At 45.8% G+C, this 15,345-nt stretch overlaps 1 protein-coding gene across 1 annotated transcript in view; it reads left to right on the top strand.

The window, feature by feature from the left end:
• gli3 (GLI family zinc finger 3) overlaps positions 1–14,447 on the top strand; it is an 87,903-nt gene extending 73,456 nt beyond the window's left edge. The window contains exons 9-15 of the mRNA XM_029528998.1: positions 488–601; positions 1,537–1,677; positions 7,326–7,475; positions 7,594–7,758; positions 7,855–8,145; positions 9,263–9,656; positions 10,232–14,447. Of these exons, the coding sequence (XP_029384858.1) occupies positions 488–601; positions 1,537–1,677; positions 7,326–7,475; positions 7,594–7,758; positions 7,855–8,145; positions 9,263–9,656; positions 10,232–12,609 (3,633 nt within the window). The 3' untranslated portion in view covers positions 12,610–14,447. The remainder of the gene's footprint in view (positions 1–487; positions 602–1,536; positions 1,678–7,325; positions 7,476–7,593; positions 7,759–7,854; positions 8,146–9,262; positions 9,657–10,231) is intronic.
• Positions 14,448–15,345: the final 898 nt, after the last annotated feature.

Below are 15,345 nucleotides of genomic sequence, written 5' to 3'. Positions count from 1 at the left end.
ACAGTCAGGACCAACAGAAAAACAAACCTTGTTCCCCATCTCCATAACTTTTGTTCTTCATATATTTTTTTTATTATTATATTGGAGCTTGGTATGTAATGAGAATTACTTCTGTGGCAAATTGAAACCAGGGCCACAGTCAGGTCATCCATTGGCTCAGAGAACGGTTCATTGAATTCATGAGTTTGTTTTAATTGCAATGATTAGGGTAGCTAATGTGATGCAGTATGTTGTTTTTCATTAGCTTAGTTAAAACTCCTGCCTGGGATTTATACAGAATCATTATATTCCAACCACTGTTGTTTTCTCTGGTTGATTAAAGTATTGATCAATTCACTTCTGAGCCATGTGTATTTTTAATAATACTAAAAGATAAAGTAAGAAATATAAGAGACATTTTAGATCATCTTTACAGCCAACACTGGCCCTTCAAAATGATGAAATCTAACTAGTGAAATGTCAAAAATAATATTTTCTGCCTGCACAGACAAAACCAACAAGTGAATCTGCCGTGAGCAGCACAGGAGACCCGATGCACCACAAACGCTCCAAAATGAAACCAGAGGAAGAGCTGCCGAGTCCAGGTGCAGTGAGCGTACAGGTGAGGGTTTATCTTCAGCTCCGTAGACATTCTTCAGCTTTTTGCCAATAAATAAAATGTATCATCTTGCTCGGTGGTTGGTAGTCCCAGAATTCACCAGCCTGTTAGATTTTTCCACTTGGATAAAAAGCCCATATCGTAGCTGGTTACGTGCCGAAATGGCTGCAACAACACACAAGGTTAACAGCCACGGCCTGCATTTATTTCCCTGCATTGGCAATTTGCTGGTGTTAGTTTCCCACGGTGCCCTTATCAGTTTCAGTCTCCGACGCGCAACAATCCATTGATCTTTTGGACAACAGGAGGAAATTGTTTTTGCTTTTCTCTCTTTTCTTCTTTTACATTTTAAGTCGCTGAAATAAATGAAAGAGAAATGCGATAACAGTAAGTGTTTGCAAGTGCAGGAAAATGTCTAGCGGAGTCGATATTCGGCAGCAGATGCAGCCTGAAGTGTGTGGTGGAGGCAGCAGGCTCTCCTCCGTCAGCCCACACCAACTCTTTGCTCTGCTCAGCCTCCTAACTGTGACAGTGAAATATGTCCAGGCTAATAGAGCAACCTACAGCAGGAAGAGGAGGTTAGATTCCTCAAATACTCAGCACGCTCCTGTCGTATAACAAACACACAGCTGGGCTTTCAACACTACATTTCCGCTCTACACACTCTTCCTAGACAGCCAAACAAGGCCAGATTCATCGGGGCACTGAGGCTGAGACCTGTGACCAAATAACTTTTGGCTGTGCCTCTCATGTAAACCGGCAGGCTGCTGAAAAATGACTTCATGATAGATTTGGATGGAGTGATTTTGAGGAGAGGAAGGAAATGCCTTTTAGCTTTTACAGCTTGATTAACGTCAGCTTAACTAAGTTTTTTATTTTTTTCGATCTTCTTTGCCTGCCGCACTGAATGCTTAGCTCAAACTTTGTCACTTTTCCAGGACCATCCTGATGGAATGACCCTGGTGAAGGAGGAAGGCGACAAGGACGAGAGCAAACAGGAGCCGGAGGTGGTTTATGAGACAAACTGCCACTGGGAGAACTGCTGCCGCGAGTTTGACACACAGGAGCAGCTAGTACAAGTGAGGAACGCGCAAACACTCACGAGCTTCTCCTCTAAATCTAACCACAGTTCTCTTTCAAGGCCAATTTGATGCAGGGAAACACACAGGATGACACAGGATGTTTCCTCAGAATGCACACACCACAACAACGCAGTTGCTGTGAGAGTTTTCACTGTTGCATCAACAGCAGCTTTACTTCTCTGGACAATCCCTCCGTTCAGGACACGACCCCTGCCTGCGCGTGCAGCAGCGGCAGCAGCCTGCAGCGGAGTCAGAGCTGCAGGCGTCGACCGATACCGGCGCTGGATGCCTGATTGGATCCAGAGACGGCGGTAATGGGCTCAAAAGCTGGAGAGCACATCTCACAGCTGAACTCCGCTAACTGATTTGGTGGGTTAAGCCTCCCAGAGTCAGGATGTGAGCTTTGTGGGCTGCACTGCACTGGCCCTCCTCCTGTCTGTTATCAGAACTCTCACACAGCCGGGGAGATGGATGGCTCTCATCATGTTGCGCCCGCGGGTTCACTGTTAAGCTAAATATTAATGACATTATGGTCGCGTCCCCCTCCTCCTCCTCGCCTCTGGCCCGCTCTGGCTACTTACACTGATGCTATTAGCTCTGCTGCTCTCACGCGGCCTGTGAACTGCTCGGCAGAGGGAAAGAGAGAGAGAGAGAGAGCGAGTGGGCTGAAGTTTTGAGAAATGGTGAAAAATACACCAATATGATGCTGCTAACAAGAGATGCTGCGGGCCTGCACACAAACACGCACACCAGACACACATCAGCACACATCAGATAGAAAGATCCTCAGCTCTCCACAGCTGTCTATTTGCCGTCTTGACATTGCAATCCTCAGCTGCGGTGGTAACCCCTATCTATAATTGATATCCTCAGCGCGGAATGGGCTGCCTCCCGTGTTTGAAGGGCTCGGCTCAAAGGTTGAGGCTCTTGACAACTTTTTGCCGCTGTTTCAGGGGGCGGGATGAGTTGTGGTGTTGTGAGGAGGGCGAGGATGGCTTCTTAATAGAGCACATCCTCCCCCGTACTGTAGTCACACCAGGTGGCCATCCAGACAAAGCAGTGTCCTCTCATTCCTCCACACACACTAGCCAGCCTAACCTTGCCAAGCTGCACTCATTATCAGATTGCCGTGTTGACAACCACCAACAAAATCCTTATTAGTTTTCCATTTTTTCACATCTTGGAATTGCTTTTTTTTTTTTTTTTTATTCCAGCATTTGACTTTCTGATATTGCATTTTATTTCTCATTCTCTATGCACATGCAGATGTGCAGAGAGATGCCAATAAAAGTCTTCGCCTACAGAATCCCTGCCCTCTAATTCAGCAGAGCGGACGGGAAAATGCTCTTATCTCTCTGCACCCCCACCCCCCTCAGTAATAGGATAAGTACAGTATTTGGACCACAGTGGCTCTATTCTCACACTGGGAGGGGTTTGGGGGTGGGGGGAATTTCCATATATCCAAACAATGGCGCGTCCCTTCCCCCTGTACTTGTCTTCTGAAATGGCTTTGGGGAAAAAAACATGATGAGGAGAAATACTCCAGCGTCTCCTTGGTTGGAACCGTTTTCACCAGCAGCTTTTATACAAAGTTTAAACATGGATTCGTTCTTAGCAGTAGCAGTCTTAAAAGTCTTTTTTTTTTTTTTTGTAAAGAAGCCGTTTGAAGTATTTAAAGTGGCGACGGCACTGATTCTAATATCCCACTTCCTTTGTGGTTGGCCTAATTTTAGAATTAAGCCTTCACACCACCCTCATCGCTTTCCACCTTGTTGAAAAGCTCTCCTGCCGTGCTGTTGATGCATATTTTTACACTCTCAAACATGCTCTCACCATGACATGCCACAGCGCTTCTTTATCCTCCGCGTTTAAGCGTTCTCGGTGCAGCCGATAAGATAAACATCAGATCTATGCAATTTAGCTCACTTATCGGGCCTACCCAGTCAGCAAAAGCGAAGCGGGTGTCAATTTTAGTTTTTGCTGTATTTATTTCATTTATTACATTTCAACTCTATATACCTCTCCATCTCCCTCTCCACTCAGCTCCACATTCTTGTGCCTCCCCATTTCTGGGCATAAACCTCTCCCTCTCTCTCTCATTTTCTCTTTCATTTTCTCTCCCTCCCCTCTTTCCCCTTGGAGGGAGCACTTTTAAAGATAAGGCCTGGTGGCTTCTTTAATGTCTCTCTTCTGAAGTGGGCTTTTTTCGCTCGGGTTTTGTCGCCAGAGATGCCAACCCCGCACTGCCATAATTCCCTAATATGGCCTTGCTCGACAATCTTTTATTATTTTCTTGTTGATCTATTACTGATACTTCACCATGGAGAAACTGGCAAGGCTGCCATGCATTTGTACTGCTGTTGCATGATAGAAAAAAACTAATGTAAGCCGTACTGTCCTCTGTTGGTCAAAGGTTGTTTTTTTTTTTTTCTCAGTGAAACGTGAACGTAGAGCGGTTGGATATATGGGCACATGACAGTCGAACGAATCGGGACAAAAGCATTTAAACTGATTTTCTTTTCTGTGTTTCAAATGCATTTATTTTAAGGCCACTCCTTTACTGTCCACAAGAAATTTGCCTTTTCTTGAGCTGTGCCTTCTCCCGTTTGTAAACTTCAGAAAAACGGGTTCTGTCCTGTCTGTCATTGGAAGTCACTCTCAAGCAGCTGATTTTGTGTACGTGTGCGCACAAAAGGGTTGGTGGTCTGCATGTGTGTGTTCTCACAACTCATCAGGCCTCTTCTACCCACCACAGTCTAACCACTGTTCCAGGTCATCTTAATAGTTGGCGTTGGGATGTCCTTGTTCGGAGGTGAGCAGCCGTTACTCCCTGGGTGTAGCCTTGCTAAGGCGTCTGCTGTGCGCCTCCCCGGTGTTAGAGGGAGATAAACACGGGCGCAGTCTGAAGGCAGCCCCCCTCTCTGGCTGCTGGCACAGGCCTTTAATTGGTAAAATGCAGATTTTTTTTGATCAGGAGAAGGATTAGGCTCCTTATCTGTCTAGAGTATCTTACTCTAAGATGAAAAGACTGTGCTGAATTACACATGCCAGTTCTAGCTCCCTGCCCCCTGCTCGCTCACGCTCTCACTCTCATCCACCCTCCTTTCCTCACTCACTCAATCGTTCCCCCTTTTACTCCCTCCCTCCCTGCTTTGCCTTTTTCATGCTGTTTTTTCCCCTCTCTTTACACAAAGCACTTCAGCAACTGACATCACAAAAGAGCATATGATTTATTAGGCAGTGTTTGATAAAGCTAAACGGTGTTGCGGGTCCCACAGCTTAGTGAAATTGCCTTGTAAACAGGCCCTCTTTTCATGCACGCTTGCATTCTAATGCATGAGGGCTATGTCCCAGAGAGAGTTTGATAAGGAGACATGGAGATGGATACTGAAGTGGGCAAATACTGGGAAATAGCAAAAACAAACACAAAAAAGATAGGATTGTGTGTATTACAGTAATGTGTGTAGAGATGTGCGGGTTAGAGCGTTGGCTTAGAGGAATAGAAAATTATTTGAAATCAGAGGCTTTTATTTTTTTTGTATATAAAATGTTCAGTGCAGTTTATCCTTTTTCTGTTTATGGATGTTTTTGCAGCAGGGGTCTGGATTAAGAAAACAGTGCTTACACCTGTTTACATACCTGTGTGTGTGTGTGTGTGTGTGTGTGCACCTCTCATACGTCACAGATGGCTTCAGTGTCCCTTGTGTCCGTGTCGCCGGCGCTTCCTGTCGTACGACTCCCTCCTAAATCCATCTTGGTGGCGTTTTTACAGTTGTTGGCCGATAAGCTGGCAGGGGGAAGATGAATAACCTGCCGTGCTGCCGCTATCAGCACCTGTTTGTCGATTTAGCCGGCCAACGGGGCCTGTCTGCTCAGCATGGAGATTATTGATTCAATAAGAATTGCCATTAGATCATGCCATTAGGTTTCTTGGCAGCCCTTCTCCCCGTGCTGTCTGTCCCCCCACTCTGTCAGCTCGGAGGCTCATGCATCACACCCGTCAACGACCTCCTTCATTTGTACAAACAGGGTGTGAGTGTGTGTGTGTGCGCGCGCGTGTGTTTGTTGGTGCCAGCCACCGGCGTGATCCAGCATCACTGCGTTCTCCCATCGCTCTCAGCCAGGGGATATTGAACGCAGCTCACTACAGACCGATCGCTTGCCACAGGGATTCCCTCACAGAGAGGAAGAAAAAGAGAAGACGAGTCAGGTTTTCTCAGGCTCTGACCGAGGTGGGGAGGAGATCAATCTTTGGGAAACTTCACTAACGTCTGTGGTCATCCAGTCCCCAATCATTTCCCCTGGAATTAGTCTTGTTTTGTCACTTTAAAATTAAAAAAATGTCAAGTGAGAATAATGGAGGTTCTTTGCGGATACATTAGTGTCAGTCTCACTCTTTGTTTTTGCTGTCGCACTGTGCTGTTACTGCGCTGACTCATTTCTTGACACTCCCCCTTCGCTTCTGTAGAAGACCCTCGGGGGTTAAAACGCGTAAAAATGATTAAAAATGAGTTGAATTCTTGAGAACGATATGGTCATAGTTCAATGTGGGGTCATGATCTGGCCAGTGGGCAGGACACAAGGAAGGTACAAAGATGCCATTGTCAGAGCAGTGCCCTGAGGGGGACTGACCCAGGATACTTTATTTGCTTTCGTCTTGCATGTTTTATAGAGCAACGGTTTTGTGAGTAAGTGCTCAAAGAAAGCGTGTTTTCCCCAGACATTTAAAGAACATTCAAAGTCAAGTCTCTGTTTATCTCCCTTCCTTCTCTCCTGTTGCCATCCAGCTTTCTTCATTCACCCCTAAGCTAAAAAATACTCTTCTCAGCTGCTCAGGAATGTAATAATACCGGTTTCTTTTGGTCAGGATATTGTGTCTGTCTCCCTGGGTTTAAATTGCTCTCAGAAAGGCACTTCAGAGGCCACCACACAGTGTTGTCTATGAAAGAGAGCCAGATGTTGACTTCATCCCCAGAGGATCTAGTCTTCATGGGGTTTTTTTTTTTTTTCTCCTTCATTCGTCTGTAACATTCACCACTTAGGCTTTTTTACAAGGCAGTTAGTGAGAGAAATATGGGGGGAAAAGAAGAGAGTAAAAGGGCTGGAGCAAGAGAAAGGTGGTGCTCACAGATAGAATGCTTGGCTGGAGATGTAAAGCCCCTGCATTTCAGATGCCCTGACTGAACTTTTGATTTCCCACCCTCTCACCTCCCCTTCTTCCTAAGCCTTAGATTGGAAGTTGCCACTGCAGCATAACTGTCAGCAGTTGTCACGAAGGGACGAGGGCCCAATGTGATGCGAAGTGACAGGGTTTTATTTGAAAATCCTGTACAGGTCGGACTCTGAGACTCCCAAGTCTTCTGTCTTTGTGTAGAATTCAACTGAGTGATGGAGGAAAAAGGAGAATGGCTGCAAAGGATGGAAAGAATTAAGAGGAATAAGATGGAAGAAATTAAAAGAACCACATGCAAAGAAATGGAAAATGGAAAAGACATCATTATATCAGTCTCTTTGCTGACAAAAAAAAAAAAAAAATGTCCTTAAACCAATAAAATCACTTAAAGCCGAAATGCAGCAGCTCTTACTTTGTTTTCATGCACACAAAGCAAACGGTTATTATAACGCAGTCTCATCGTCTCTTCCAGCACATCAACAATGACCACATCCACGGGGAAAAGAAGGAGTTTGTGTGTCGGTGGGAGGAATGCTCTCGAGAACAGAAGCCCTTCAAGGCGCAGTACATGCTGGTGGTCCACATGCGCAGGCACACTGGGGAAAAACCACACAAGTGCACGGTACGGATATTCCCATTTGCTCATTTGACTTAATTTATCTGCAGTTCTCTTTTCTTTTTTATTTTTTAAACACACATAACCTGCTAACATCCTTTTCCTTTACTTTCTTTTGTTGCAGTTTGAGGGCTGTACCAAGGCCTACTCCCGTCTGGAAAACCTTAAGACTCATTTGCGCTCCCACACCGGAGAGAAACCATATGTGTGTGAGCACGAAGGCTGCAACAAGGCCTTTTCCAACGCATCCGATCGGGCGAAACATCAGAATCGCACACATTCAAATGAGGTACTGACAAAAAAAATGTCTTACAGATACACGCAGCATGCTTCTGAATTCCCCTCTTTTTCATGATAATCATGTTTTATCTGTTTTTCTTTTTAGAAACCATATGTGTGCAAAATCCCGGGTTGCACCAAACGGTACACAGACCCCAGCTCCCTACGCAAGCATGTGAAGACGGTACACGGTCCGGAGGCACATGTCACCAAGAAACAGCGTGGAGATTACCCACGCCCTCCGCCCCAGCCCCGGGAGCAAGGGGGCAATGGCCAGGGCAGGTCGCCAGGGCAACTGCCCCTGAGTGGCTATACAGACCAAAGGGAGTACAACCATGCTACCTCAAAACAAGATGAATGTCTGCAGGTGAAGTCCATCAAGACAGAGAAGCCAATGGTAAGACTTCATTCGGGGTTTTAGATCCATTTAGCTTCGCGCTCCTTTTGTACTTTACTTCAACATGTTTCTAATACTTGACTGCAGCTTCCTTTGGTTTCACATTGAAATGATGCAACGTTTAACAGTGAAGTCTTCTAATGAACAAATGTTTTCTTCCTTTCAATGCTTCGGCATGCCTCTCTCTCTCTTTCTAAGGACAGTGGGTAATCAGGTGAGACGGGTGTCCCTTCACATCGTATTTGTGAAGTCTAGTTGTTCCGTTCTCAACCATCGTTTTACTGTCTGTTCCACTTTTCTCATCCCGTTACACCTGCATGACTCCTTAAGCCAAAGCACACCAGATTTGCTGTCATCGTAGGCTTCTCTCATCCCTCACATTCATGAAAAGATTATTCCTCCCATCATGCAGACGTCGCGTTCCTCTGAGCAGTGGCCATTGCTCTCGGCCAAACTGTGAGCTGCTGAAACTATGCCTGATGCTGTCCAGGGCTCCACTGTGCAGTGCAGCCAAACTCACTCAATAGGAAACAGGGGGATTTCTCTCCAAACGCTGTTGACAGTTCATGCCAAAAAAGTGATTCCATTATTCCTCAGTGCAGTTCCTGTTATACAGTAAACAACCTAATTAGGCACTAGACGCCAGTCTCATAAGGGGCCTATTTGCGTATCCTGTGAAAACAGCCCAAAACATGACTTTCTTTTTTTACAGGGGTTTTTAGCTTTTTTTGGGGGGGTTGGTTGAGTGTCCTGACTGGATCACAGGAGGAGGCATTACTCATGCCTGAACAATGCTCCAAAGATCATCTGACACCTCTTTTTTGTCTAAAAGGATAAAGATAATACTTAGTTTGGTCAACAGCACAAACTGTGATGATTACATTTCCACACATGAATCAAATAGTTTTTCATAAAGGTCTGTAAATGTGTGTATGAATCATTGTCGACAGGGAATGCATCCTTCAAAGTATTACATTGTGTGATTGTTACATGTTGACATAAATGATTTCCCTTGTGTTAGTGAAGTGAAAATAATCGTCTGCCTTTTTGTGTTTCTTTTCTTTTTCTCCCGATCTTCTGTCGGCCTTGTCTTTCATTCCTGGTCTGTGTCCATCAGACGTCTCAGCCAAGCCCTGGCGGTCAGTCTACATGCAGCAGTGACCAGTCCCCCGTCAGCACCTATCCCAGCAGTGGAGTCCAGCTTGCTGTGAGCGCCGGACGCTCGCCAGGGGAGGGGCTGGAGGAGGACAAGGAGAAAGAGGAAAATGAAGAGGAGGCAGAGGAGGAGTGCGAGGGTGAGCCAGCCCCCATTATGGACTCCACGGTCTCCACGGCAACTGCGGCCATGCTGACCCTGCAGGCGAGGCGAAGTGTTGGCCGCCCACTGCGCTGGATGGAGCACATCAAGATGGAGCGGCTAAAGCAGGTGAATGGAGCGCTGCCCAGGCTGGGGCCCCTGTCCCCTACACCGCCCCCCAAAGGTTCCATGTTACCCAACATCCTGGGGAAGGGTAAGGAAAACTCTTTAAACTTTCGTTTCAGTCTCATTTTGTTTGGAAAAACCACTAATCTGTGATTCAGCGGTGTAAAGGAAAGATTTTTTTTCCAAATGCTTGTAAATTGGGTTACTGCAATCTTTGACCCTTTTAGCCTTATTTGGTACAAGGGGAGCTCATGCTGGAAATTTTACAGTTAAACCTGTACGCAAAATCCACATCACCACAAAAGTGTGTAGAAATCGCATTTGAAGAGGTGAATTATCCCTGATTCCATCAGGCCTATTTGGGCTGAAGCACTCAGGCAAAACAGATGCTTAAAATGTATTTCTGCTGGAAAATGGCATCAAACCCATATCAAGCTGTGCATCATATCAGACAGAATAGCATGTAACAATATTTCATGGCCAAATGCTGCCAGTTGTCTTCGGTAACATCTGTTTTCAGGGATCTCTCCGCACTTAACTTATTTGGCTTTCCCCCCCCCCTCGTCCTCATCTAATCTCTATTTCTTCACATGATTTCCTTGTTCTTTCTCTCCATGTTCGCACGTTCTTCATGTCCGTTTCTCTGTCTGTGTTTCTCCCCAGGATCCTGTCTGGGCAGGCAGTGGGGAGTGTCTGCTCCTCAGCCACCTGCTCATGCTGAGCTGGGCAGCACAGAGCTAACAGTGCTCAACTTGCTTCGAGACCGGCGTGACAGCAGCGGTAGTGCCACCAGTTCGGCCTATCTGAGCAGCAGCCGACGCTCCTCAGGCATCTCCCCCTGCTTCTCCAGCCGACGCTCCAGCCAGGCTTCCCAAAGTGAGGGCACAATGGCAGTCTCTCACCACCGCCGGCTCCACAACCTCAGCTCCACCGACTCTTATGACCCCATCTCCACTGATGCCTCCCGCCGGTCCAGCGAGGCTAGCCAATATGGAGGTGGGACAGGAGGAGGGGGTGGAGGGATCTTCTCAGGTGGGGGCTGTGGAGGTGTTGGAGGAGTAGGCATGGGAGGAGGAGGGGGTTCACGGGGGATGCTCAATTTAACCCCAGCACAGCACTACCACCTTAAAGCAAAGTACGCAGCAGCAACAGGCGGCCCACCTCCCACACCTTTGCCCAACATGGAGCGCATGAGCTTGAAGACTCGCATGGCCATGATGGATGAGAGTGGAAGCAACAACTGTTTGCCGCCCCTCATCAGGCCACATCGTTGCAGCGATGGCACCAACGGGTATACCAATGGGTATATGGGACACGCAGGTTACAGGAGGAGAGTCCTCTATCCTGGTGAGGGGCCACTGAACGGGAACCGAAGGGCCAGCGACCCGGTGCGAACGCAGGCTCCTGATATTTGCAGTCTGCCCTCGGTGCAACGCTTCAACAGCCTTAACAACCTCCATCCTCTTCCACCTCTGTCTCATCATTCTACACCTGAAACTCGCAATCTTAGCTTACAAAACTACACACGCTCAGAAGGCAACCTGCAGAGAGGTCTGCAGCACTCACCGAACGCTCATAGCATCGCCGAACATGCCGCCTTAGAAGCCCTGGCCATGGAGGACGATGGAGAGGCAGGTCTGCTGCTTGGGGATGAGGATATGCTCCCGGATGACCTTGTACAGTATCTGCACTCCCAGGTTCAAGTGGATGGTGGCTCCTACATGCACGTTGAGGACCAAATAGCTTCTAGCCAACGGGACATCTCCCATCCATCTGTGGAGGAGATGGAACAGATGCAGGCTTCAGGGATGAATTTGGTCTTCCCTGGCTCCCATATTCTCCAGCAGCAGCAGATAGCAGAGAGGAAAAGTCCCAGTAAGCTTCCCATCCAATGGAATGAGGTGAGCTCTGGCAGCGCTGACAGGTCCCCTCAGAGAGAACAAAACCGCCAGCCACAGTGTGGACGGTGGTCGGGCACAGAACATGGACCCATACCTGCACCTTTTGGCAGGTTTGGAAACATGGTAGTTCAGCAGCAAGTGTCCCTTGATTTTCCGAACAGTTGTTCTCAAGCTAATCATTCTCAAAGTGCTTGTGGTGTCAACACTGGGGTGAAGTTAGAGACATCGTCTAACTCCTGCACGGACACGAGAGGTACAAGTCACATCTCAGCGAACACTTTTGGCAGGCCTTACTTCTCACAGATCATTGATGAGCCTCTTCCCCAGGGCTTCAAACAGCAGGCCTCCAAACAGAGCCACTTCCAGCAGAACCACAACAGCAGCACCTGCTGCCAGGTTGGGAACAACCTAAACCACAGCAGGGGCTCCATGGACAACCTCTCCGGTCTCTCCCAGGGAACTGCTCTTCATCACAACCGGCAGGTCCATGTCCCTCGCCCACCGATTAATGGTTACAGGAACTCGGCCAGAAGCCAGCAGTACCTCAGTGCTGAGAGCGCCAGTGAAATCCAGGGTAGCCTCAACCAGCAGCCTCAACTGCAGAGGAATGGAGACCACTGTTCCCTGGAACATCAGGTATCTGTGCTAAAGCTGGAGGCCCCAGATCACGGATACTTAGAGCAGGGCTTTGGTGACTGCCTCTCTTACGAGCTGGCAGATCGTAAGGCCCCCACCTTCCCGGTCCTGGATGACCAGTGCTTGCTTGACTCCATGGCTGAGTCGGTGGGGCAAAGTGGTGGCAGCGGCAATGGGAACTCAGTTGCTCTGCTCTCCCCTGGTGCAGACCAGGTAAGCAGCACAGTGGATGGCAATGTGCCCGGTGTATTAGATGAGGGGGTAAGTTTGGACTTTGGTGCCATGCTGGAGGACGGCTACGATCAGGGGAGCTTGGTCTCAGGGGTGTTGAGTCCCTCTATCTTCCAGGGTCTGTCCAGGACCTCGTCACGCCTCACCACCCCTCGAGCATCCACAACCTTCCACAATGTGGCCCCTGGTCTAAACAACATGGCCATCGGAGACATGAGCTCTCTCCTCACCACTTTAGCTGAAGAGAGTAAGTTCTTGGCAATCATGCAGTAGCGGCTCTCTCTCACTCTCTCTGCTTTCTCCTCCCTTAGGAAAAAAAAAGGAAAGAGAAAAACTCTGGTGTATGTGAAGATTATGACAAAAGTGGCAATTATGAAAACTTTATTCTGTACTTAAAAGTGTTCTGGAACAGGCAGTCGCCAAACCCATTTATTTTGTAAAAATGTCATCCCACACAGAAATGGGATGTGTCAAAGTTATGTATAGTTAAATAGTTATATTCCTTTTCTGGAATGAAGGCTATTTTTTGGAAGCCCTTCTCTTTGTATTACTATGTGATGGTGTGCAAAGGCTCACATCTTTGAAACAGTATTCTGTGTATTGTCACTGTTTTCGCTGTACACACTGTTGATAAAAAAACAAACAAACAAAACAAACAAAAAAACAAAAAACAAAATGCATGCATTTAAGGTTATAAAATGAACACTGTCTATATAAGTACATAGACTCGCCCATGTGCCAAGTATCTGCCGCTCTGTCCCAACTTGGTGCAAAGTCGCAAAAAACCATCGCTAAACGGGCCCGATGATGACTTTATATATATCATAGGTTTTAACAAGTGGTATATTTACATTTGTTGTCTTTTGTTTGTATGTTACTTTTGTGAATCTGTAAATGTTTCAGTGCTTCTACCAACTTTTACCAAGTGGTGTTTTTGTCAAGATGGTATCAAGTCCAAAAAAGAAAAATGGACAACAAATCCAAGTCTTAAAGACACCGTAGATAGTCGTCTACTTGATATCTAAATGGCTTGATTTAGTTAGTCTGGTAAGGTACTCAGTGTATATAACAGTGTTTTTTATATTCTGTTTGTGATAATCTGTTTTTTGATGTTGGATTGCACGGTTGTTTGGAGCTGATGTGAAAATCAACATTTTCTCCTTGATGATCAAAGGTCCCATTAGATGCTTTGTGTTTGCTTACATGAATTGATATGAGTACTTTATGGTTTTAATCTGTCTTAATGGCCGTCAGTGGTCTACAGCACAGGAATTTTTCTCTCATGACGACAAGTGCTGTAAATTGATGTTTTGTTTTATAGGAACTCATCTGTATTGTTTTCTCCAAAGCTCTTAAATTCAGAATGTGTACTGCCATCGAGTATTGCGGTGACTTTGTCAGCAGTGTTAGTATTGCCTTGCAGTCATATGTGACTGTGCACAGAATATGGAGTAGTTTACCTTTTATTCAGCATCAAAGCAATGAGGTACAAATTGTTTTACTGTTCTTTGGTACTACTTTTTTTTTTTTAGCTGTGCATTGATGGTGTGTTTTTTTTTTTTTTTTTTTTCAAAGAAGTAGAAATCATTTCCTTTGAAAGAAGGAAATTACATTGAGGTATGTGCCTTATACGTATCTGCCTGTCGGTAAAGAGAAAGATCACTGCCAATCTTCCATTGTGAATTATGAAAAAAGGTAAAAGTTAAACATGTACAGTGTCTTGTGAGACCAGAAAAATTATTAAAAAAATCTAGAACATTTATATGAGAAAAGTCTGAATATCAGAAAAGTTAAGATTTGCGAAATGCATTCTACTTTTCTTTGATTTTTTTTTTTTTTTTTTTTTTTAAGTTTTCACATTTATTGTGCTTTTATATATAATATGTAAATACAATACTCTTTCTGTAGGTTTAGCAGAGGAAGTGGGGAGTATCCTGGGGCCAATAAAAAACTGACTTTGAAAGCAGGGATTCCCAGGCCCTGGGTAGAGGCCAGATAGATCTGGCTCAGAGCGGAGCTTCAAGTGCCCAGCGCTGCCCCTCCGCCAGAAGAGCCACTTTGCTCTTTTGTAACTGACAACAAATGTTTGTATGGTTTTAATAAAAATGGAAATTATATTTTAAGTCTCTTTTCCTTTTTATATGCTGGTTTGATGATAGACAAATGTTTTGGTTTTAGAATTTTGCGGTCACCTTATGAAATTAAACTATCAAATTGTTTCGATTGTATTAAAACTACAAAGTCTGATGTTAGTTTAGGTGAGTCCTTTTCAAAAATAGTTGAAAATTTTGATTTTCGGTGCAGTAGTGGCTTTATACAGTAGCTAATGCTTGTGATGCCCTCTTCTGATCATTACAAGAAACTACAGTTATATTTTAAGGTGGGTGTGAGGCAGTGTGTGAATTTCATCCTGCATGGATATGAATCCCTTGTTTGGTTACAGGCATGCCCTCATCTCTGGTGAGATTAAAGCCAGGAGGTTTTAGTATGCTTGCCCATTAACATTCACCTTTTTACCAGCAGTTATTCCTCTACAGTCCACATGTACTTACAGACACCTTAGAGGCTAACAGCCCATCAGCTTCTATCAGAAGTCCTTTTAGCAGGCTCCATGCAAGCACAGAGAGATCTTGCATCATTCCCCAACTTAACAGATGGAGTAAAATGGGAACCTTTTCTAAGCGAGTCTCCCATTAAGCTTTTTAGAAGCTCGACACAAGTGCAATCAGGCAACGGAAATGAAGGGTGCAGTTAGACTTTTGGCTACAGAGGGAGCATGAGAGCCTGAAAATTATTCCTACTGGGTCCAAGAGACAGCACTTTCACATTTGATGCTCCAAGGCAGCCGCTATCTCAGTCGAGAACAATTTTCCCCCGAGAAATATATATCACCTTCAAACACACCCTTGCCATCTTCAGACTACCCTTCCATGAGTACGAGGACCTTGCTAATGTTCAAAAGCTGAGTGCTTCTTGGGACAGTGAAAATTGTCTTTCTGCACAAACAAC

This window comes from Echeneis naucrates, chromosome 20 (genome assembly GCF_900963305.1).
Source record: "Echeneis naucrates chromosome 20, fEcheNa1.1, whole genome shotgun sequence".
Taxonomy (NCBI): domain Eukaryota; kingdom Metazoa; phylum Chordata; class Actinopteri; order Carangiformes; family Echeneidae; genus Echeneis; species Echeneis naucrates.
Note: the sequence above shows the minus strand (reverse complement) of the source record. Positions and strands in the feature narration are given on the sequence as shown.